The following is a 25,339-nucleotide window of genomic DNA, read 5'->3' as shown; positions in this document are numbered from 1 at the left end:
CATAAGGATCCATCTATTTTTATTTCTTAGGATGGTCATGACTGAAGGGGTTTAGGCTCTGTTTGTTAATGCTTTCTGCACAATTTCTTTTGGTCATCAAAACCAAAAGCAGTACCAAAGTGTTTGGTGAGAAAGGAGGGTTTGTTCTTGGGAAACAACTGCATTCCCAAAGCTGAGTTTGAGAAGCAGCTTGGTGGTTGCTTTCTATTTCTACTCGTAATAAACTTTTAAATTCATTACCCAAAATATGCTTGTATCTTTATTTGTCTTATGAAGTAATATTACCTTAATATTTATTCTTGTCATTTCTGATGACCTCAACATTATAACTAAACACACAGTAAAGCATGCTAGTTATTGAAAGTTGTTTTTTTACCTGTTCTTATGAAACAAATTTTCAAGAGAAAGGACATAATAGGTTCCTCAATGATTATAAACAATAGTTCACAACTTTGTTTGCCATAGCATTATCAAAGCCTTGCCTTGAGAAGTGTTTCACGAAAAGATCAATGCCATCATTATCACAGTTGACATCATCATCATCTTATGAAGTGGAATTTCCTTGGTGTCATTTGCCTGATTTATGCTATTGTTCTATTGCAGTCATGTCTGCTGTGAGCGGTTTGCAGGGTGAAATACAAGGATTTTTTGCCAGTGGGTGACTGATTCTTTTCTCCAGACTTCTTAAAATTTATATTCACAGTTCAATTTGATTTTAATTTTTTTTTAAAAATTTCTCTTTCATGTTCCTTGGAAATTTTGGCAATCAAATGGAGCATTTGTTTTAAGAATTCATGTTCATCAGACAAATGAATTATTCTCCTTTGGGCCGCATGCCTTAAAAGGTTGTGATTTGTGTCCTATCAACTAATAAATGGTTGAGAGGCCTGTCCATTAGATAAGTTGTGAACATTCTAAAGAATGTAATGACTGGTCAATCAGAGAAAAATGAATGCAATGGCTAGACTATGAAAGCCATGCGACTAGTTTCTTGATATATTATGAAAGCCATGCAACTAGTTTCTTGATATTGGAATTTTTTAAAATCAGTTATTTTACTCTACCTATGATGGTAAAGAAATATGAACAGCAACCAATAATAGCATTCTGCATAAGACTATAATTTAATTGATCTTGGTTACAGATGCTGTTGTTATTATCTCAATCATAATCCTTGTGGGGTTGTTCAGCATACAAAGGTTTGGGACTAGTAAAGTGGGTTTCACTTTTGCTCCTGCACTCGCTTTATGGTTCTTTTGCCTGGGATCTATTGGCATTTACAATCTCTTTAAGCATGATATTACTGTCCTACGGGCGTTCAATCCAGCTTACATCTACTTTTTCTTCAAGAAGAACAGCAGAAAGGCATGGTCAGCTCTTGGTGGTTGTGTTTTATGCATTACAGGTATGCCACATCTTTAATCCATGTATATCTCAGGCAGACTGATAACATTCACTGGCTTTCTCTGCCTTGTAACATGCACACATGCACATGCACATGCACATGCACATCTAGCCTCAACTGAAAACAAAAACTAATCTGCCATTCTGCACCTACTTCACAAGTATCCTTTTTCCTACTACATTAGCTAACAACTTGGTAAGGGTTGCTAATAAGCTATCTATTTTATAGCAATAACATTTATCATGACTACTACTATATAGGAGTTTGCTCTGAGAGCATTTGTCCTGGCGGGGTTCCTCCCACCCTCTATTTTGGTACACAGCTGAAAAGTAGGTTTTCTTTTCAGGTTGTTCCCTGAATTGCACACAAATTTCATCTTGAATTGAATGCCAATTAACTTGTAAACATGTTCTGATTATCGACTGGTGGTGATTTACCTTGATTTTGGCTGCACTTTATCATTCTAACACTGTTCCTTAGTGATTCCCTGCCCCCCCATTTTTCTTCAATTTGCTGTCGTTGACTGTAGATTTTTTATTTTGTCTATTTTTCATATATTTTTTCTTTTTTATGCATAAATTTTTCATTAATAGCGAGTAGATGATCTATAACATTTAACTTGGACCACTTTTCATTAATTGAATTGATTTAATGTTGCCTTTACTGATTTTTGTATATTAGATATATGACCCAGAGCATAAGAGATTAGAGAGCTAGTTTAATACTTTAAGGCTTTGCAAAATGATGTTCAGAAATTGAAGTTGAGAAATAAGTTCCAAAATGATGTGACTTGTGAGGCAGATGGAGAGAGTCCTCATGGGCAGGCTTGATTATACATGGTGGGTACCAACTTTGACCCAAAAGCTTACGCCTATTAGATCTTGGGCCTAACCGCACATATAAGCAACCATCATCTACTCAAACTTTTTAATGTGGGACAAACCCACAAGTGAAATTCTCTACAACCTCCCCCTCACTTATTAGTTTCAATCACTCCCCCTTGAATGGTAGCCATTATTTGTCATGCAACCAATTAGTGTTGAAATATTTTCTAAAATAATCAATTTTATGGGTTTTCAAAGTCTTCCATTTCTGTATTTTTTAAAGCATTTATGAGGAGCATTTAATGCTATGTGAGTTTGTCCCACATTGGAAAGAGTGAAAAAGGGAAAGTCATTAATAAATGATAAGGTGAAATTTTCTCTTAAAGTTGTTTAAGAGATAGTGTTAATGTGTACTCTAGTACATCTGAAGCACCGTCAGCACACGCATGCACGCACACGCGCGCGCGGCGTGGGTTGTATGTTAGTTTTGGTGAAATCCCAAGAGAGGGAGGGGGGGTGAATTGGATATTTAAAATTTGGTCAACTATTTAACCTATTTATCAAACAAGATCAATCTCAAGTTTAGAGTTTATCAATCAATCACAAATGCTACAAATATATAAACATACAAGTGCAAAAATTAAAGGAGAGTGAGGATAGAGAAACAACCCCACGATTTTACAAGGTTTGGCTATGCCCGCCTACTTCCTTGCCTCAAGACAATCGCTTGAGGATTTCCACTTTCGACTCCTTCAACCAAGGCGGAGCTACCTCGTACAACCCTCCTTCATTTGGGCAGAGATACCCGTTACAACCCTCCTTATAGGCGGAGATACCTTTCCAAGCGATATACCCTTGCTTGGCACGGTTTAACCCAAATCGCGAAAGTAAACGATGAAAATAAGATTTGTGTACAATGAATGCTCCTTTACGAGCTAATGAGTACAATGAAAGAACTTCTCTAATACACTCTCAAAGATATGATTTGAAGCTCAATAGAGTTTGGATGTTTTTCTCAAAAAGGATTTTGGAAATTATAAGAGTAGGAGAACTTTTGATGTGAGAAAAATGAGTATAAATGATGCTCAATATGTCAAGAGTATTTAATGATTGATCAGAAGTGTTTTCTCCAAATGTGTTTTCAAAAACAAGAGTAGGAGAACTTGAAAATGATGTAAAAATGTGTTTCAATAATGCTCCAGAATCAAAAGATGTTTGAGGATGCTCTCAAGATAATCAAAAGTGTTCTCCAAGTGTTTTAGCCTTGTATTTATAGGCAAAAGTGAAATATATCCGTTATATGACCATTGGGGTATAAAATAATATTTCTTATTTCAAAAAATATGGCCGTTTTCTGGTTAGTCTTGGCAGAACTTGAGAGTTTAGAGGCGATATCCATTTTAGTGCTGTTCGGTCGACTGGCCCAATGATCCGATCAACCGGATCATATGTTGATGAACTTTCATTGACCGAGCTATACATCCGGTCGATTGAACCTCTTATAAAATTGAGTTTTCAGCCATTTTCAAGTTCAAACTCATTTCAAACCTTTTGAATTAGTTTATCTTTTTTAATAAAAAAGTTTTCCATGAAAACTTGAGTTCCTAAGGTCAATCTATGGTCATGAGTGAGCTTCATATCAAATCAATTGAGACATGCAACTGAAAAATATACGTCCTTAAGCTTTGCTCTTCAATTTACCATGGAATGTGCCAAGTGATGTGCTAATTTGAGTGCTTCATGGCTTCCATTTTGCGTCGATCATTTGTGCTTTCTGAAACTTATTCTTGTTCATGCACTTCATGCACAAATGAGATGCTATGATTTGTCATTATCAAAACGGGATAGGACTCAAAAAGTCACCACTGTAGGGCACTAGTGGCGCATTTAGATGGCGCACACAAGCACTTGACACTTTGCACGCTTGCATCATTGCGAGATCGTGATCGTTGATCATGATTGGATGACTTAAAATTAATCTTATAATTTTTATAAGATCAAGTGGTGCGATCTAAACCGTATAAATAATCTAACGGTCAAGTTTTAAATTTGAACAGATGTAATTGTTGAGAATAGGCATAATTCTGTCTATTTACAGACAGAATTAACTCCAAGAATCCAAAAAGAAATATTCAATCATTCTCTCCTTCTCTTTCTTTCTTAACGCTTTCGCAAATTATATCTTCTTCAATTCTGGATTCTATTTTCTGCAGAAATAGAATTTTAGAAATTTGTTTAGATTCTTCTAAGGGTGTTTGTGTATAATGCAAACTAATATCAGATTATATTCTAGGCTTCATTGTATCTTGGAAACATATTTGTTGACTCAATACACACCGGTCTGGTAGGGGCAAATAACGTTTTAGGGAAAACGACATTGTAACGTGCCTTGAAGCGTTATCTGTTCTGCTGCATTTTCTCTATTTCTTTTTACATTCCTAAAACGTTATTTCCAAAATGGTTGGTTCTTCAACCTGGAGGGAATTCGCTGCGGATTTTGTCAAACTTGAATGATTTGATGGAAGCAATTTCAAGTGCTAGCAGAAAAAGATGCACTTTCTTATTGCGGGTCTCAAAATGGTGTATGTTCTAACCAGCCCCAAACCTGCTGTGAATGAGAATGAGATTTTGGCTCAAGGACGTGCAAGGCTAAAATGGGAACAAGATGATTATATATGCAAAGACCACATGTGCAATTCAATGTCAGACAATCTGTTCGATCTGTATTAGAATATGGCTACTGCAAAAGAGTTGTGGGATGCACTTAGGACTAAGTATTTCATAGATGATGCGACTAGTAAGAAATTTCTAACTGGAAAATTTTTCAATTATACCATACTTGATAGTAGGCCTGTTGTAGAGCAGTTTCATGAAATTATGCATATCCTTAACTAGCTTAATCAACATAATATGGAATGCATTTCTGTTTCATCTATTATTGATAAGTTACATCCATCCTAGAAAGATGTTAGAAAATCTTTGAAGCACAGGAAGGATGATATGTCTCTTGAACAATAGGCCAACATTTCCAAGTTGAGGAAGTGTTTAGGCGGAACTAGAAAGGTGCAGAAGTGCATACTTCCAAAGTGCATATGATGGAAGAAAGAGGCAATTCTAAATAGCTCCGACATCTCAAAAAAAGGAATCTGAAGAGGAAGTTCAATTATGTCAAGAATCAAAATCAGAAAAAGAAAGGTTCATGGAAAACCTGGACATTACAAAAATGAGTGTTGTCTTCTCAAGAAAAAGCAAGATGGAACAAACTCTAACAAGTTTGTGGCTATGATTTCTAAAATCAATGCTGTTGAAGATGACTGTGCATGGTGAATTGACTCTGGTGCAACAAGGCATGTTTGCAAAGATGAGTTCATTCTCAAAGTATGAACCGGTGGAAGATGACAATGTTCTCTACATAGGAAATTCGTCTACTGCTGTAGTCAAAGGCAAAGGAGATGTCACTTTTGAGTTTACTTTTGGAAAAAGTTTAACCCTCACTGATGTATACCATGTACTAGAAATTAGGAAGAATGGTGGAAGATGACAACGTTCTCTACATAGGAAATTCGTCTACTGCTGTAGTCAAAGGCAAAGGAGATGTCACTTTTGAGTTTACTTTTGGAAAAAGTTTAACCCTCACTGATGTATACCATGTACTAGAAATTAGGAAGAATTTAGTTTCTGGAAGCCAACTTAACAAGTTTGGCTTTAAGTTAGTGTTTGAATCTGATAACTTTGTACTCTCCAAGGGTGGAGTCTTTGTGGGAAAGGGCTATATGTATGAGGGTACGTTTAAGCTTAATATCAATAAAGTGAATATTTCTGTTTATATTGTTGATTCACTTTCTTAATGGCATAATCGTTTAGGACATGTTAATACTACAAAATTGCATGATATGGCTTATATGGAGTTAATTCCTAGACATGTAAATGACATGGATGATAAGTGTAGTGTATGTATTAAAACCAAAATAACCAAAAAACCTTTTCCTAACAAAACTACTAGAATTTTTTCTTTACTTCAATTAGTGCATAGCATGGTTCGAAATCGTGGTCGCGGGTAACGTCGCGAAACGGTCGCAGGTGTCGTGGGTCGCGGGAGACGCGGGTGTTACGTAACGGGAAGCGGGTGTAACGGTCGTGAATTTTTTTCATGCATGCACAACCATGCCAAAATTGAAAAATAAGCATGAAATCCATTAATACATGATTTTTAATGAATTTTGAAGGCTTTCATTCAACCTACAAATGCTTTTTAATAGGCATTATGATTTTTATATTAATTTTTAGTGTGCTGTTTACAAAAAAAAGCATATTTTTTTATAGTTTACATTACTTTAATGAGTAAAAAGATGTAGAAATGTAAGAATCAATTAATTAAAGTCATAAAGTTACTAAAAATGAATCAATACTCAATAGACTTTGAAATTAGGAATAGCTTCCCAAGAGGGGGGGTGAATTGGATTCTAAAAGTTTCTTTTAATTCCTTTTAAAATACCTTAAACTTCTTTTATTTATTTTAACCAATTCTTGACTTATTTTTAATTCCTTAATCAATCAAGAACTTAGTTCTTTTATCCAATCAGTTAAACACAATCTTCAAAGCAAACAATCAATTTATTTGCCAAGTACAAGTTAAACAACAAACAACCAAACCAAGATATAAAGTATTCAGCAATTTGGTAATATAAGATCTTGAGATAGTTTATTTGTTTATATAAGCCCTGTGATTATGAATTATAATTTATGCTTACTGAAGTAAAGCCCTGTATAAATAAATCCAATCACTCTTTCCAAATATTTAGAATTCAAATAAACTCTTGGTAAATTTATCTTTGGGGTGTTAACCAAGTAACGTACTCCCGTATGGTTTCCGCAAGATATGGTGTAACCAACGTACTCCTTTTCGGTTTCCGCAACCCAAATCAAAATTGGATTTTAAGTTTACTTGATTTCCAAATATGCATAGTATGTATAATTTAGATATTTAAATCATCCACGCAGTTGTATATGAACTGAAATTAAAGAATGGGGAAAGAGAGAGTGAGACGGAGATTTTTACGAGGTTCGGCTTATACCCAGCCTACGTCCTCGCCTTTGGCAAACCACCAAAGGATTCACTAAACCTGTTCCGTTGACGGGTGGAACAAAACCGATTACAATACTCCTTGGTTAAGGCTAGAGTCTGCCTTCTCCAAACGATATTCCCTCGTTCGGTCACTCCTTACATAGGCTAGAGTCTGCCTCTCTAAGCAATATCCCCTTGCTTAGCCAACGATCCAAACACCTTGGAACGTCAATGAACTACAAGAAACATAAAATAAAATCTGCGTACAAGTATACTCTCTCAAAGAGCAAGTTAGTACAATTTCAGCACTATATACTTAAATGTAAAATATCAATAGGAAATAGAATAAAGCTCAAGTGTAGAATTCACCAATATCCTTCTTAGAAGAGGATTAGCAGTAGGAATTCAAAGGAAGAAGGATCAACACTTCAGAGTTCTCAGCAAAAGAATTTTCCAATGAGTGAGCAAGAGAACTTAGGAAGAACAAGAATACTTTCAGCTTCTCAAAACAGATTTTTCAATTCTTGGTTTTTTATTTGTTTTGCAAAACCATGTATTTATAGGCTTTCAAACTTGCAAAAGTTTCCTTAAAGAATTTCCCTATTTATTAGAATATTTAAGGTTCAAACGGTTATAATTTAAAACATTCGAATTTTAAAAATTTGCCCGTTGAACAATTTTTAAATGTCTGACAGCAGTGACCTCGTTTCAGTGTTTTGGCCATAACTTTTTCTGTATAACTCCAAATTAGGTGATCTTGGTGTCAAACGAAAGCTAAGAGAAAATCCTACAACTTTCGTGTTTATCACTATTTAAAATAATGAGTTCTTGATATAGAAAAATTCACCTCAATGCGGCTGTATAAAAACTGACAGCATTTGGGAAAAAACTCTTTTTGGTGCTCTTTATTCCAAAAATGATTTTAACCTTTTTAAAATAATTTTTGACCTTATAAAAATATTATTCAGGTATTTTAAAAAGTATCTAGGTCTAAGAAGTTAACCTAAGAGCTTCAAAATATTTCAAATGATATTTTAAACATTAAAGCACTTACATGAGACTTCTAAAATATTAACATTCTAAGTTCTTGAGTCTTCATGCTTTGTCCTTTGATTGAATCCATCTTTTCTTCAAACTTCCATATTCTTTAAGCTTTCTTACTTTGCCTTTCTTTGGATCTTTTGACTTTGATATACCTTGGCTTTCAACAACTTATTCATGTCCTCATGTTCTTCAACAAGTAATTCATGTCTTGGCTCATTTAAGCTTCATTTGATCCTTGTGAGCACTTTAACCTTGCTTCCATCATATTTGATCCTTGTGGGCACTTTGACCTTACTTTCACATATATGAATCCTGAAATATCATTACTCACACAATTACATTAAATTTCACTTGTTTGTTAGCATCAAAACAAGATAATAAGATTTTAAACCTTGTAAGGCCAACAGACTTAATACTCAATATACACATTACACATACATGAATTTAAAAAGTGATTAATATCAAATATCAATAAATAGTTGAAAATACATGAATACAATATTACAAATTTATAACATAACACATGTCACCACCAAAAAGAATGACGTGGAGGGTCTTCATAATTTGCATCTGTATCTTGAGATTGGGATGGGAAATTATCTCCCCATCCTTGTGGAAATACATAGTTGAATGAACCAAAGTTTGCGTCATTTTTTTGTTGCTCTTGAAAATGTACTGGTGATGAAAATTCTCCTAAATAATGTCTATAAGTTGGGCAGGGGCTGGCTCTGGGATTCCTGAAAATTCTCCTAAATAGTGTGTAGAAGAAGACTCACTAGATCCTGAGATTCCTGATCCACTGGGATAAAAATGTGAGTCACAAGATGTATAATGTGGATATGTTGGATGAGATCCATATGATTGTGATGATGAACCATCTAAACCAAAGTCGCCAAAACTACGAACCACACCATATGAATCTTCAGTAGAATCACTAGGGTCACCACGAGCACTCCTTCTCCTGGGTTGTGAAGATTGGTTCCCTGGAGGAATACCCAAGTCATAATTTTCAGGTATGTCATGTAGTCCATAAGGATCAGAAGGATATATATTCCTTGCAAATGATGTCCCTGTATCATATCCATAATTATATTCTACACCGTCGCCTCCACCACCACCATTGCCACCCCCCAACCCCAGCTCCAGCACCACTATTACCATCATCATCACTTGGTGGGCTTAAACCAAGATTGTCATTACTTTGTGTACGTTCAGGGCTTGAACTTGAATCATCATGCGCGTTTATTGGTGGTTGATCACCTCCTTCTGTAGTACCACCAACTTCTTCATTTAACCAATTTGAATTGTCCTAACTGTCGAGTAGTGGTGTCTCTCTCTCCTCTAACCATTAACTTAAAGGATCATCTTCTTCGAAAATGTAGTCCAAATTGATAGGATTGAAACTGTAACACCCCAACCCCGAGGGGCCTGGGATATTAACTTTTTACCTAGTGATTTACAGTGGAAGCAAATAAAACTCAATTGTTATTAAATCAAAGCGCTAATTATCCATATTACACTCATTTATTTCAAAAAAAAAAAAATTTCACAACATAAATATCTAGCATCATACTAATAGTTCTAATCAATTTTATTTTTCTATCCCCACCCGCGTGCTTGCTAAGCCTGATTTCCGACATGCTCTTCAGAGTCATCTGAAATAAATATATGATTGGAGTGAGACGACGCTCAGTAAGTAAATAAGATTATTATTAGTGTGTGGCCAAAATGAGCTTAAAAAAAATTTCGTAAAACAATATTTAATACTATAACTTCAAAATTGCTTTTAGAATAAATATAAATTTAAAATTTACTACATAAAACTTTTACCATAAATTACAACAGTAAAATTTTATAATCATATACTATAACTGTTAAATTAAACTTTTAATTTTAAAACTGTAAAAATATTTAATGATAAACATACATATACTTTTCCTTATACGTTTTCCTTAGATCGTCATTTAAGTACTAGAATGATCATTTTCATGTAAACTTACACTTTTCTTTCAAATCATCAGTAACTTTGTACAGGTAATTAAATATGTATAAACATATATTGTAAAAAAACCACCCTTAGGCCTGTTTGCCGTAAGTCATGTTTACCCCCATGACTGGGTTGTGCGGTCCGAAGACTGGACTTAGCTGGCTGGCCTACCAAACTAAATCAACGTACGTAAACTTTAAGTGAAATTTTCCTTATTAAGTCCTGATTCGGAACCAGTTGTGCACTTAGGAGAAATCCACTAACATAAATAACCACTCTGTAAACAGTGTGGGTGCACTCTGATCCGTATAAACTTTAAGCTGCGGTATCGAGCATCTGAAACTTTGAACTTTCGTTGCCATAAGGGGTTTTAAAATCATCTTATTATAATTTATGCAATTTAAAATAATATCGTAAAAATCTTATTTTTACTCATATTTTCATAAAAAAATGCAACATAGAAATAAACTCATGCCACACAATTTTTGTGTTAAAAATATATATAATTTTATTTTTGAATAGAAAGAAATGTTGAAAATTTACCCGAGGGGATTAAAACATTTCTTAACCCAAAAATAGATGCAAGTATATTAAAGATAGAACTGGTATAATTAAATATGCGTAAAAATAAACTCATGGAAATTTTGTGGAACTAATTAACATAATTGAAATTTACTTATAAAATAAACTCGGGTATAAATTTTAAATAAAAAAAAAACTAACATAATCAAAATTTACTTACCTTCTTCTTTTACCGTATGTTACGAACACAATAACTATCTTTAAGAAATGAGATCGGAAAGAGTGGGTGATTGAGAACTTATTCAAAAATTCTCTCCACCACAAATTCTTTCACTCACTAATCCTTCTCTTCCTTGGAAAATTGTTGTGAAAAAATGAAGGTTGAGAGCTCCCTATTTATAGGAAAATTTTGGGGAAGAAATGAAATTTATAAAAGTGTGGGGAGATTGGTGAAATTATAATTTTTAAAAATTAAAGAATGGGTAAGGGATGAGCAAGGTATGGGTTGAGTATGGGATGGGAATGGAGACCATGTGGGAGTGCTTGCCACCATTCCCATTAAATAAATTTTTAATTAATCACTTATCTAATTAATTAGTCAATTAGTTAATTAATTATTTTATTATTTTATTATTTTTCTTAATCATTATTATCATTATTATTATCATTGTTTTTACTTTTAAACTATTTTAAATATTTATTTATTTTATTATTTATTTTTGAACAAGAATTAAATTTGAATTTTGAAAACTCATGTGGGTCCCACATGGTCTTGTGGGCCCCACACAACTTCGAGATTCAAATGGATCCTACGTAACTCGAATAACTCTTATACGATTTTATGCATCCTATATAGCTTTGAGACTCGTGTGAACCTCCATACGGCTTCGGGACTCATGTGGGCCCCACACAGTCTTGTGGGCCCCGCATAGGATACCTATATTATTATTATTTTATCATATATTTTTACAAATTATATCAGTCAAAATATTATTTTATGTACTTATTTATGTATATAAACAGTGTCTTGTGGTTCCAGGACTCATGTGGACCCCACATAGTCTTGTGGGCCCCACATATGATACCTATATTATTATCATCTTATTATATATTTTTACAAATTATGTCTGTCAAAACACTATTTTATGTATATATACTTATTTACGTGTACAAACAGTGTCTATCATGTTTATCCTATGAAATTTATATTTTGACCAGACCGACCTCCAAGGAGTGACAGAGCCGCAATGGTCTCTGAGCACTTGCTAAGATAAGGTCTTTCTTAGGCATCAAACATGGAATCAAGGATCTTACAGAAAAACACTTCTATATTGATATTAACTTAATGACCATTTTTATTATTTTATTATTATTGTACTTTAATTATATATATATTTTTTTGGGTCATCACAGAAACCCTCTTCAATTTCTCGTTGGTTTCTTCTCATTGTACGTCTTAACTTTAACCTCATGTTGTAATGTACGAAAACAAGTTTTTGTAGTCTCATGTACTTTAATCTATTTCTTGTTTTCGTATGAATGAGGTTAAAGGTGCTCCAATTACGCTCACAGTTCGAAGCTGATGTGGTCTAGTTAAGAACTCTAATTGCTATTCTTTGGAGCTCAGGAGCACACAAGCCATAATGAATCCACCATTCAGCTGCATGAATAATTAAAAAGAGTTTTATGTTAGTATAGCGTATATTTCAAAAGTCAAATTTGAATACAAAGAGAGAAAATAGAGTCATTCTCCATTATTTAGCTATATAGCCATATTTACCAGGATTTGTTTGTTTCACTGCCCTTTGAGCCAATGGGGTTCCAAAAGTCTCCTGCTTATCTCAATATAGCAACAACTAAAAAAGGATGATTGTGAAATATAATTAATTAATTAGATGTATTAATCATTATTCTTGAAAGTATTACAGAATATTAGAACAATTCATTATTCAATTTAATGGTACCAATACTTGATTAATAGCTCGAATTTGAGTATCTATATCGGGTACCAACTTGGTTATCACTTTTTTAACTCCATCCATGACTTCTCTAGTAACTTCAGGAGAGGATGGGGCACCATAAAGAAATTGTGGGTTCAAAAAATACCCTACAATTAAATTTAGAAGCATATTAATAAATAGTTTTCTAATACAACTATGCATAATTTAAAAGTTAAAATAATAAGAAATTGTATTTGATTTACACTTACCAGCAGCGTGCAAATCTTGATGCAACTGAAAACTCCACCGGTTGTTAATGATTTTCTAATAGTCTTTGTAAAACCGGTAATCTTTTTGAATGACCAACTTTGCCCTATCAATTGCCTCATATATGAAGCCCATGGTTGGTTTTTCATCACCATCAACCAATTTAAGAATTTTCACCAAGGGTTTTTGCACTTTAATTATATTAGAGGCATTTTGCCAAAACTCTTTGCCTAAGATAATTTTCTTTGAATCATATGCTGGGCCTGATTTTGCCATTCTAAACCTTGAGTTTTTCCAAGCATCAGATGTAAACATTTCCCTTAGTGTTTGTTTATGCCTGACAGTAGTCTCCAAAGCAATGAAATTTGTGGCAAATCGAGTGATGGCAGGGCGAAGTAACTCTCTATTATTTGTGATTTCTTCATGAAATTCACTGTCCATGTGTGGTTGTAAATAAATGAGGTTATTGTTCTTGCATCTTCTAAGACCTTCTTCACGTTACTTTTCTTACCAATATCTTCAAGAATAAGGTCTATGCAATGAGCTGCACATGCTGTCCAATAGAGATTGAGCTTCTTCTGCATTAATAATTTTCCTCCTGCCTTCATTGCAGCTTCATTATCAGTCACTACTTGGACAACATTCTCCTCTCCAATTTCTTCAACCACCTCGTCCATTAATTTGAAATGAAATTATAGATCAATAATTACTATTATTTAATTAAAAACATACGAGTCCATAATACTATTTGCATATACAATTAAAATTAGAAAAATACCTGAAATAATATTCAGCTGTTCTGCTTAGCACATCAAAGGCATCAACTGATTTATGAAACACGGTGCCTCTATCGCAATAAACTAAAAAGTTTATAATGTGTTTTCTAGTTGGTCTTGACCAACCATCACACATAAGTGTTACACCTCTCTCCTTTCAAATTCTAGCAAAAGAAGCTATATAATTTTTCATTTCTTGATACTCTTGCTCCAAATAAATTTCAGATATCTCATAGAGTGATGGACCCTTCACCCCCTTTCCAACCTCTGCAGCAATATCAAGCATTGGCTGCATAAATGGAGAGTCAGCTATATTCGTTGGAATCTGATTATAAATTAGGAATTTTCCAATTGCTTTTCCTAATTTACTTCTTAAACCTTTCAGTAACTTTGTGTTGATTTTTGGTTGTTATGCACTCTTGCTTCTTTCTAAAATAGGATCCATTGCCTTTAGTCTAGCTTCAGGGGTATCAGGATTGATCCATTATCGTCCACTACCTCCAACTTCTCGACCACTATAAGATCGAGCTTCTGCTCTATTGAAACCACTAGTAGCACTACTGCCAGAGCCACCTCCCTTTTCATAAATATTACCCCTTCCAGTTGTTCTTGCTCGAAATTGTTGTCTCTTTTCCCATTGTTGTTGTGATCGTATGCTTTCTTGTCGAGCAAATCTCATACTTTCTTTTTCCAAGTCTTCTTCATCGCTCAAATTCTCAAAATCTCCTCTAATTTGGGCTTCTGCTTCTTCTTGCCTTTTTTGTTTATCTCTTTTCTTCTCAGCATACTGTTGTAGATGTTTCATCATTTGTTCTCTTACTTGTGTGGTCACATTTGAGCATCCAGCTACTTGACCCTTTTTATGTGCCAAGTGTTGTTTCAAGCGTGTAATGCCCCCTTTGATTATCTTCCCACATAACTTACACATAATAACATGTTTATTACCGTCCACCGTAGTACCAAAATGCCATTCAATATCCTTACTAGGTAAGTTTTCATTTCCTCTATCACGTGACATATTGATAGACTTAATTTGATGATCTCTACACAAAACATAAAGAAAATACAAAGTTACAACCCTTCTACAATGACAGGAATAATATAACTAGTAATTTAGTAAATATTAAATAATAAGTACTAAATAGTCCTAATTTTAAATACTTATTATGTAAAAATAAAATATAATATTTGATTAAAAATAATAAGTAATGTTTATTATTTTTATATTTAAATAAACAAAATTATAAAATATTAGATATTTTATTACAAAAAAAATATATTCCTTTATCTTTAAAAAGATATTTTCATTATTTTTATAACTTGATTTTATTTTCATTTATAACTATAAGAAACTAACATTGTAATTTTAAAGGTAAAAAAGACTTTTGCTCTACTTTCATATACATCATAGCATCACTAATAAAGATCCATACATTACAAATTGACTATTTAACTTTTTAAGCATTTTCTTAGTATATGGATTAAAATAAAATTTTTCTACAAATTCCAGTAGTAATTAGTAAAAATCAGATTTATTAATGTATTAACTATTAGGTTAATTTTGTTTTTTATTAAGTTATCAATTTTTACTTTATTTGATAACTAAAAACAAAAAATAGATGTAAACATTTATTTTACCTAATTTTAAATTTAAGGTCAAAATGATTTTTTAAAACTTAAAAAATATTAATAAACAGGGTCACCCTACTCAAGAAATGGCAAGTAGATACACATGTAACATAAAATGGGTGACAGATGTTATTTAATTTTTTTTCTTTTATAATATGAATATTATTTAATATTTTTTCAATAGATGGGAGTGAATATGATATCTTCTTTATCAAAATGACCACTTTGTCCTGTTGACATAAATAGTATGTTAGCCAATTGGTGCCATGAATTAATTTTATTTCTATAAGTTTGGCAAATCCTAAGACTAAATATTATAATAATTGTGTAGAGTATTCCTTGGAATTCTTTAAGAATGGTGAAAAATAGAGCTCAATTAAGCCTAGATAATATAAAATGCCATCACATGGATGTCTTGTGTACATACATAATTTTAATGCTTTGTTTACCGATGGTGAATGCAGTAGTGGATATTCAAATATTATTATAAAAAAGGCTTCAATTATTATTGGTAAATATTAATTATTTACTAACCTTAAAAAATATTAATTATTTACTATTAAAAATTGCTTGCTATGTCATGGAATTAGATTTTCATAATTATCTTTCAAAAAATATAAGACAATTAAAATATTTATAAATTAAGAAAATTTTATTTTACATAATTATTAATGATTTCTAATTTTGTACTCTATTAAATTACTTTTTTTTTTTAATTCAATTTAACAAACATATTTTACAACAAAATATAATTAAAAAAAAAAAAAACATAATGATAAGATAAGTGCTATGGGTGTTTAGTGTTGAGTGTCTCATACGCTGGGGAGTCGAGTGAGACCGAGAGAGGGGAGGAAACTCGGAGGAGCCTTGAAGGAGCGAAGGCTGCGAAGCACAAACGGCAGCGATGACTCCAAGCTCCGAAGCTGAAATCGAGAGGCTGGCTGGTGGCGACTGCGACGACTGGCGGAGGAAGGTGCCGAAGGGCTATCGGTGACTCGCAGAGGCGGCGGAGCTGCTGCAGATCTGTCGCCGGTGACTCGCCAAGTTGCTGCAACTGCAAGTTTGCAATTCCCAAGTCCTGAAAGGCTGCGAAGTGCGAAGATGAGTAGATTTGCTTGGTGTGCTCACTCTCAGGCTTCGAAGAAGTGAAGCCTTCTTATTGCTTTGGCCAACAAATTTTCAAGGTCAGTTTTTTAGTTTCCATTTTACCCTTTGAATGGCAGATGGGTGTGGGGACCGAGGAGAGGGGGAAAGCAGCGCTGCTGCCTGCAGCAGAAAGCCTTCAGGGAATCTGCGAGTTGTCGGCCATGTAACGGTCCGTAACAGACCGTTACGACTTGTAACGCTGGGGTATCGGCTCTTACGTGCCGTTACGGATATCGGCTGTTACGTGCCGTTACGGCTGTGAATTTTTTTCGAACCGCATTATCAGCTTGTATCGGTTTCGGAGCCTCCGATTTCCATTACGTATCGGCTGTTACGCTATGTAACGGCCATTATTTAAAACCATGGTGCATAGTGATGTATGTGATTTGCATGGTACACCTACCATAGGAGGCAAAAAATATTTTGTAACATTTATAGATGATTTTTCTAGATTCTGTTATGTTTATCTTATGCATATTAAAGATGAAGTAATTGATAAATTTAAGGTTTATAAGGTAGAAGTTGAAAATCAATGTGACGCTAAGATAAAGTGTCTTAGATTGGATAGAGGAGGTGAATATTAGTTTCCTGCCTATTGTGAATCTATAGGTGTGATACATGAAACTTTTGCAGCATATACTCCACAACAAAATGGAGTGGCAGAAAAGGAAAAACCGAACATTGGTTAAAATGGTCAATGCCATAATGTCAATTTCAGGACTAAGTAGTGGTTATTGGGTGAGGCTTTACTAACTGCTTGTCATATATTAAACATACTAACTGCTTGTCATATATTAAACAAAGTTCCTTTTAAGAGGACTAAGACTTCTCCATATGAGTTATGGAAGAAAAGAAAGCTTGATTTAAAATATCTTATGATTTTGGGCTGTAGAGCAATTGTAAGGCTTCCTGAACCTAAGATAAGGAAATTAGGTGAGTGAGGAATAAAATGTGTATTCCTTGGCTATGCTAAACATAGCAAAGCTTACAGATTCTTAGTATTTGAACCAAATGATTCTATTGGAGTTAATTCAGTGATAGAATCCATAGGTACGGAATTCTATGAAAATAAGTTCACTTCCATACAAAAGGTTAGTAATCAAAATAAATCAGTGGAGACTTTTAAACCACTTTGTACTAGTGGTGAACCTTCTGAACCTAGTGAACCTGGAGGAGTAAGAGGAGAACAACAAAGTCTTTTGGACCAGACTTCATAATCTACCTTGTAGAAGGTACTAGAGAATCACACTCTAGACAAACTATAATTTCACCAAGTGTGGAATCAGATCCTCTTACCTATGGAGAGACAATGAAGTCTCAAGATTCTGCATTTTGGAAAGAAGCTATAAACGATGAAATGAAGGCATAGGTTGTAAATGGATCTTCAAAAAGAAAATGAAGGTAGATGGAACAATTGACAAGTTCAAAGCAAGGTTAGTAGGGAAAGGCTTTACACAAAAGGAAGGCATAGACTACTTTGATACTTATGCTCTAGTTACTAGGATTGCAACTATAAGAGTCTTGCTTGCCTTAGCTTCCATCTACATGTTCGAAATCCATCAAATGGATGTAAAAACGGCATTCTTGAATGGAGAATTGGATGAAGAAATTTACATGGAACAACCTGAAGGCTTTATTATGCCTGGAAGTGAATCTAAAATATGTAAGTTGGTTAAGTCTCTTTATGGACTTAAAGAAGCCCCAAAACAGTGGCATGAAAAATTTGACCAAGTTATTTTTTCTAATGGCTTTAGGACACATGAATATGATAAATGTGTATATAGAAAGTTCAATAAAAAAAAGGTGTAATTATTTGCTTATATGTTGATGATATATTAATTTTTGGTATTTGATATTGAAAGTGTTGAAAGTGCTAAGAAATTTTTGTCATCTAGTTTTGATATGAAAGATATGGGTAATGCAGATGTGATTCTGGGTATTAGAATAATTAGAAATAATGATAGATTGATTCTCACCCAATCACACTAAATTGAAAAGACACTGAAAAAGTTTAATCACAATGACTGCAAACCTATTAGCACACCTTTTGATACAAATTTGAAATTATATCCTAACATTGGTAGAGCAGTAAATTAGTTAGAATATGCTAGAGTTATTGGTTGCTTGATGTATGTTATGGCTTTTATTAGACTTGATATTGCGTTTGTTGTAGGTAAACTTAGTAGATATACTAGTAATCCTAGTAAAATTCATTGACATGCTATATGTAGAGCATTAAAGTATTTTAAAAATATTATGGATTATGGCATACATTATGAAAAATATCCTACTGTTTTAGAAGGATTCACAGATGCCAGTTGGATCACTGATCGTAATGATCATACATCAACCAGTGGGTGGATATTCACCCTTGGTGGAGGAGCTATCTCCTGGGGTTCAAAGAAGCAAAGCTTTATAACAAATTCCACTATGGCATCAGAATTTGTGGCTTTAGCTTCTTGTAGCAAAGAGGCAGAATGGCTTAGGAATTTGCTATTAGAAATTCCATTTTGGCCAAAGCTTATGCCACATGTATCTTTGCATTGTGACTTTGAGGTAACTTTGTCACGGGCATATAGTAATATATATATAATGGTAAATCCAGACATATTAGCCTAAGACATAGTTATGTGAGGCAGTTAATTACTGATGGTGTAATTACCATAGATTTTGTGAGATCAAGCTAAAATTTGGCTGATCCATTAACAAAAGGACTTGCAAGAGACATGGTCTGGAAAACATCAAAAGGGATGGGACTTAAATCCATAACCCATAGTCACCAATGATGGAAACTCGACTCAACACTCAAAAATTTCAAGCTCTTGAGTTCAATGAGCAAAGTACATCATATGTAGTGATTGGAAGCACTAAAATGTATGTGTCACGTAGTCCATCCCAAGGAAAATAGTGCTTTGTACCTGTAATGTGAAAAAGGTGAAGGTTAAGGTTAAGCTCTTAATGGGATTATAATAGGTTTGAGGTACTTTAATCACAGGGGTACCTTTGATAAACCTACCTATATGAGTGTCGGAAGTGGTGCCGCTTCCTATGAGAAATGGATTTATCTCTAGAGCACTTATCCATGTGTCGGCTTTTGGTAACACCCAAAGATCTAATAATTTGTGTGTGATATGTATCCGGTTAATCAAAAGAGGATTGCTAGTTCAAAGTTCATCTGCTATGTAATCCTGATTAACTTTGATATGTATTCACTAAGTGAAGGTTCAAGTTCTAAAAACACCTTCATTTATGCATAAATTTTCTCTTATCTGAATAAATTGTTTTTCATTTATATTTTGAAAATGGTGGGGGAATGTTGAAATATTTTCTAAAATAATCAATTTTATAGGTTTTCAAAGTCTTTCATTTTTGTATTTTCTAAAGCATTTATGAGGAGCATTTAATGCTATGTGAGTTTGTCCCACATTGGAAAGAGTGAAAAAGGAAAAGTCATTAATGTAGTGTTAGTGTGTACTCTAGTACATTATCCGCACACGCATACGCATGCGCGTGGAGTGGGTTATAGGGCGTTAGTGGCGCATTTAGATGGCGCACAAGCACTTTGTACTTTGCACGCTTGCATCGTTGTGAGATTGTGATCATTGATCATGATCAGATGACTTAAAATTAATCTTATAATTTTTATAAGATCAAGTGGAGCAATTTGAACCATATAAATAATCTAACGGTCAAATTTTAAATTTGAACATATGTAACTATTGGGAATAGGCATAATTTTGTCTATTTAAAGACAAAATTAATTCCAAGAATCCAAAAAGAAATATTTAATCATTATCTCCTTCTCTTTCTCTCATAAGGCTTTAACAAATTATATCTTGTTCAATTCTGGGTTCTGTTTTTTGCAGAAATAGAATTCCAGAAATTTGTTCAGATTCTTCTAAGGGTGTTTGTGATCAGTTTTTCATTTGTGTATAACGCAAACTAATATTAGATTATATTTTGGGTTTCATTGTATCTTTAAAACGTATTTTTTGACACAATACATACCTACCTGGTGGGGGCAAATAATGTTTTAAGGAAAATGACATTGTAATGTGCCTTGAAGCGTTATTTGTTTTGCAGCATTTTCTTTATTTCTTTTTACAATTAGGAGCCATTACTCAACCATGGGAAAGGACATGAAACCATGGGAGTTCACTCATCGACACTCCTATTCCACGTGTTTACATTAGTAGGAACACATGCATGAACATTCGAGCTCAATTTGAATTCTAACAAAAACCATCTCCTTTGTGGGTGCAAGTCCAATTTTCCAACAGTTGCTTAAGTAGGCTCTACCTCCATGTCTTACACGCCTTGGATTGCATTACACATGCCTTCAAACTAATCCTATCTTCCACGTATTCGGATCCATCTACCAACCCTAGATGATCCTTATTGGTCTCGGTTGCACACTTGGTCTTCCAAATTTTAGCATGTTAGGAGAATTAGCTTTACACGTTGACTTTATGATGCCGCTTGCCCAAAGTTAAAAACTATTAGTTTCGATACCACTTGTTAGGATCGAGGGAGTCCTCATGGGCGGATTTGATATACATGGGTAAGCACCAACTTTTGATCCAAAAGTTTAAGCCTACTAAGTCTTGGATCCTACCATGCATATAAGCATTAAGCACCCATCATCCACACAAATTTTTCAATGTGGAACAAACTCACAAATGAAACTCTCAATAGAGATTATAGTGAGATAGCATAACTTAGAAAGCAGTTTGCCCAGCATAATTTTATTGATTGTCCTAATCATGGTCATAAATTTGCACAAAATTTATTTAAATTTCCATTGTGACTTTTTCTTTCTACCACCCTCTATGAAATTGACATGGCTGTCGATTTCCATCTTAAAAATTTTTCACCAAAATTTTCAAATATTATCTGCAATTTATTGAAATTATTAGATTCTCAATGAAATTTATTGAAAATTTTACTATGGAAGAAAACTTCCTTCAAATTGAAAATTTTAGATTCAAAACTAAGTTGAAATTTCTGTTCTAATACATCTTTGTTATTGAAAATAAAGAATGTTACAAGAAGAATATGAATGCTAGTTTTTGGACTTACTAAATTTTATGTTTTCTAGGGTGATAACATTTTACTCGATCTTTTATGTCTAATATAGTTGTATTTGCATAATAACTAATATTTAACTAATTAGGAATTTTATTTTTTCTAATTGAATATGTTTTAATATGGCCATTTTATTATAGCTGTTGCCAATGTTTTAAAAGGCAAAGGTACAAGGCAAGGCGTTAGCATTTTTAGAAATATAATTATTTAGACAAAAAATTGTAAATAAATTTAATATATATTTAAAAATAAAATAAAAGTTAAGAAAATTATGAATAACTTTAAAAAATCAAATATATTTGTAAACTAAAAAATACTAGCTTGAATTCGTTGAGTAAATCACAACAAGAGATAGTTATAACATTATAAAGTTCAAATCATTTCAATAATTTAAGATTCAGCTCTCAACTATTTTGGAAAAGTTGAGGTCAAGAGTTTTAGTGATCAACTCATATTAGGACATTCCTTTTATATAAGCATGTGGTTAAAATTTTCTAGCCAAATTGAGCTTAGGTAAGATTTTAATCGAACGAACCGCACTCCTTCGTATATTATATGTCAGGAACGGTAAGCTTCAACCAGGAAGGCGCAAAAGGCATGCCTTTTATACAAATGCACAAGCTTCAGTGTATAATGTGTGGCTTTTTTTGGATTTGGTATTTTAGACTAAGCCTCAAGGCATTTTAAGCACGCCTCATCTTTTGGCAAGCCTCAATGCAAACCTCGATTGAGCCTTTTAAAACATTGGTTATTGCATCTTGTACACCATAAGCTGTATTTTATTCACATACTTTTTGTATTCACATTATTTTGTCTGATAACAGTTTCTGAAGTTTCATAAAGAAATTCCATGCTTTACTGCTTTCCATCTTTTTTTTTTTTTTTTTATCAAAATCAAGACCAATATCCAGATTTCCAAAGCCTTGAAATTTTATTCGAAAGCAAAATTTGAAACCTTGGCCATAACTATACCAAAGACTTTCTTTATTTGTAGTATACATTTGGTTGCAGGAGCTGAAGCAATGTTTGCTGATCTGGGCCATTTCTCTGTACCGTCTATACAGGTTTTTCACCACTACCTTGTCTTAAGGCTATGTTTGCGTAACGGAAATGATCTTTGTGCATTATCAATAAATAACCTCTTATGCGAAATCTCCATTACACAGATTGCCTTCAGTTTTGTGGTGTTCCCCTGCCTTCTTTTGGCTTACATGGGGCAAGCTGCATATCTAATGAAATTTCCTGAATCAGCAGAAAGGATATTCTATGATTCTGTTCCAGGTGATGCTTGCCAAAAGTTATGGATTCACTTATTGACCCAGCACTATTTTACACATTACAATGTAGAAAAATGTCTTCATAATGGATGACTCTTTTGACACTTGATTTTTTTTTTATTGAATTTTGTAACCATACAGATGGGCTTTTCTGGCCAGTCTTTGTCATAGCTACAGTTGCTGCCATGATTGCCAGTCAGGCCATGATATCTGCTACATTTTCATGCATTAAACAATCGATGGCCCTTGGATGCTTCCCAAGGCTGAAGATTGTTCACACCTCGAGGAGACTGATGGGTCAGATTTACATTCCTGTCATCAATTGGTTTCTGTTGATTATGTGCATACTAGTAGTTGCCACATTCAGGAGTACCTCAGAAATAGCCAATGCATATGGTAAGGATTTTTTCTATATCATGTTCTGACTGTATTGCCTACAATTTAAGTCTGACTTTTGATTTTTTTTTTCTTTTATCCATGTAATTTTGAACGATTTCTGGAAATAATGAATAGGATGATTTCTTCCTTAATACAACATGCTTCTATTGTTTTAAGTTCATTTGCGAAGTTTCTCAAATTATATCCGAAAATCTGGGAGATTCCTAAATTTCTACTGGCCTTATCTCTATTTTCATGATGTCCTTTCAGAAAATTGTTGCTGGGTACATGATTTCTCAAATTCCAAATTTGTCTTTGTGCCATAGAAACGTGATATTTAAATCTTCCACCTTAATTCCCAGTAATTTGTTGCATGAGCAGGAGAGAAAGTACAATCTTACAGTTTTTACTAATGCAAGTTAAATTTTGTCCCAGGCATAGCTGAAGTTATTGTCATGATGGTGAGCACTACCTTGGTGACACTTGTAATGCTTCTAATCTGGCAGACCAATTTGTTTTTGGCTCTGTGTTTCCCACTTGTGTTTGGTACGGTAGAGCTCATATACTTGTCTGCAGTCCTAACTAAAGTCAAAGAGGGTGGTTGGCTTCCACTTGCCTTTGCTACTTGCTTCCTCTGTGTCATGTATACTTGGAACTACGGGAGTGTGTTGAAGTATCAGAATGAGGTCAGCGAGAAGATTTCCATGGACTTCATGCTTGAACTTGGCTCCACCCTCGGGACTGTAAGAGTCCCAGGAATTGGCTTATTATACAATGAGCTGGTCCAAGGCATTCCTTCCATCTTTGGGCAGTTCCTGCTGAGCCTCCCGGCAATCCATTCTACCATAGTGTTTGTTTGCATTAAGTATGTCCCAGTGCCGGTTGTTCCTCAAGAGGAAAGGTTTCTCTTTCGGAGAGTTTGCCCGAAGGATTACCACATGTTCCGATGTGTTGCTCGATATGGTTACAAAGATGTGCGGAAGGAGGATCACCATGCGTTTGAGCAGCTTTTGGTTGAAAGCCTGGAGAAGTTTTTGAGAAGGGAGGCTCAAGATCTTGCTTTAGAGAGTAGTCTAAACGAGCTGGAGCTTGATGGTGTTTCAGTGACGTTTAGGGATCCTGCTGCCCCGGGTGAGGATGGGAATTCTGAGCTCAGGATTCCGTTGATGTGTGATGAGAGATTGGAAGAAGCAGGAGCTTCCACTTCAGATGTCGTCACAGTGTTGCCATCAAGTGTCATGTCATCAGATGAAGATCCCAGCTTCGAATACGAGCTTTCAGATCTCCGGGAAGCCATGGATTCAGGATTTACTTATTTGCTTGCTCATGGGGACGTGAGGGCAAAGAAAAACTCTTGGTTCTTCAAGAAACTGGTTATAAATTACTTCTATGCATTTCTGAGAAGGAATTGCAGGGCAGGTACTGCAAATATGAGTGTTCCTCACATGAATATCATGCAAGTTGGTATGACCTACATGGTTTGATTTATTTGCCATGTGTTAGAATCCGGTAATTCATTGAATATGGTAATTCATTGTATTGGCTGACTGATTCTTGTAGTAGTGAAACCTTCATCGGTTGTTGTTTAATAGAAAATTTTAGAATGTTAGAATAGAGCATTTAAGACGTTGTAACCAATGCTTGGAAAAACCTTAACTTCTCAAGTTTAGACCCGCTCTATTAATCCTATGTGCCCTGTTTTTACAATAGATTATTTGCTATGTAGTCTGCTACTGCTGTCCTTTGATCCAGCCCATTAGGAAGTGAAAAGTCAAGAACAACTGTATTGAAAAATATGGCCCTAAGTTAAAGGAAGTTGGGCTGGAATGACACAATTCGGCCCAACATGAAGTTTGGGCCCCCAAATACGTGAAAGAAATTATCAGCCCAAAGAAGTATAAGCATGAACCAATTATTCTTGGTTCAGTTTGATTTGCTTTCATTTATTTATTTTTTTTGGGTATTTTGTTTGCAAAAGTTATCCTGCATTGAAC

At 34.1% G+C, this 25,339-nt stretch overlaps 1 protein-coding gene across 1 annotated transcript in view; it reads left to right on the top strand.

Moving 5' to 3' along the window:
• The window catches only part of LOC131144341 (putative potassium transporter 12), a 34,617-nt gene extending 9,563 nt beyond the window's left edge, over positions 1-25,054 (top strand). The window contains exons 4-9 of the mRNA XM_058092922.1: positions 604-654; positions 1,145-1,405; positions 22,702-22,754; positions 22,857-22,971; positions 23,109-23,363; positions 23,781-25,054. Coding sequence (XP_057948905.1) covers positions 604-654; positions 1,145-1,405; positions 22,702-22,754; positions 22,857-22,971; positions 23,109-23,363; positions 23,781-24,829 — 1,784 coding nt within the window. The 3' untranslated portion in view covers positions 24,830-25,054. The remainder of the gene's footprint in view (positions 1-603; positions 655-1,144; positions 1,406-22,701; positions 22,755-22,856; positions 22,972-23,108; positions 23,364-23,780) is intronic.
• The last annotated feature ends 285 nt before the right edge of the window (positions 25,055-25,339 follow it).

Source organism: Malania oleifera, chromosome 12 (genome assembly GCF_029873635.1).
Source record: "Malania oleifera isolate guangnan ecotype guangnan chromosome 12, ASM2987363v1, whole genome shotgun sequence".
Lineage (NCBI taxonomy): Eukaryota > Viridiplantae > Streptophyta > Magnoliopsida > Santalales > Ximeniaceae > Malania > Malania oleifera.
This window is presented reverse-complemented; position numbering and strand designations above follow the sequence as displayed.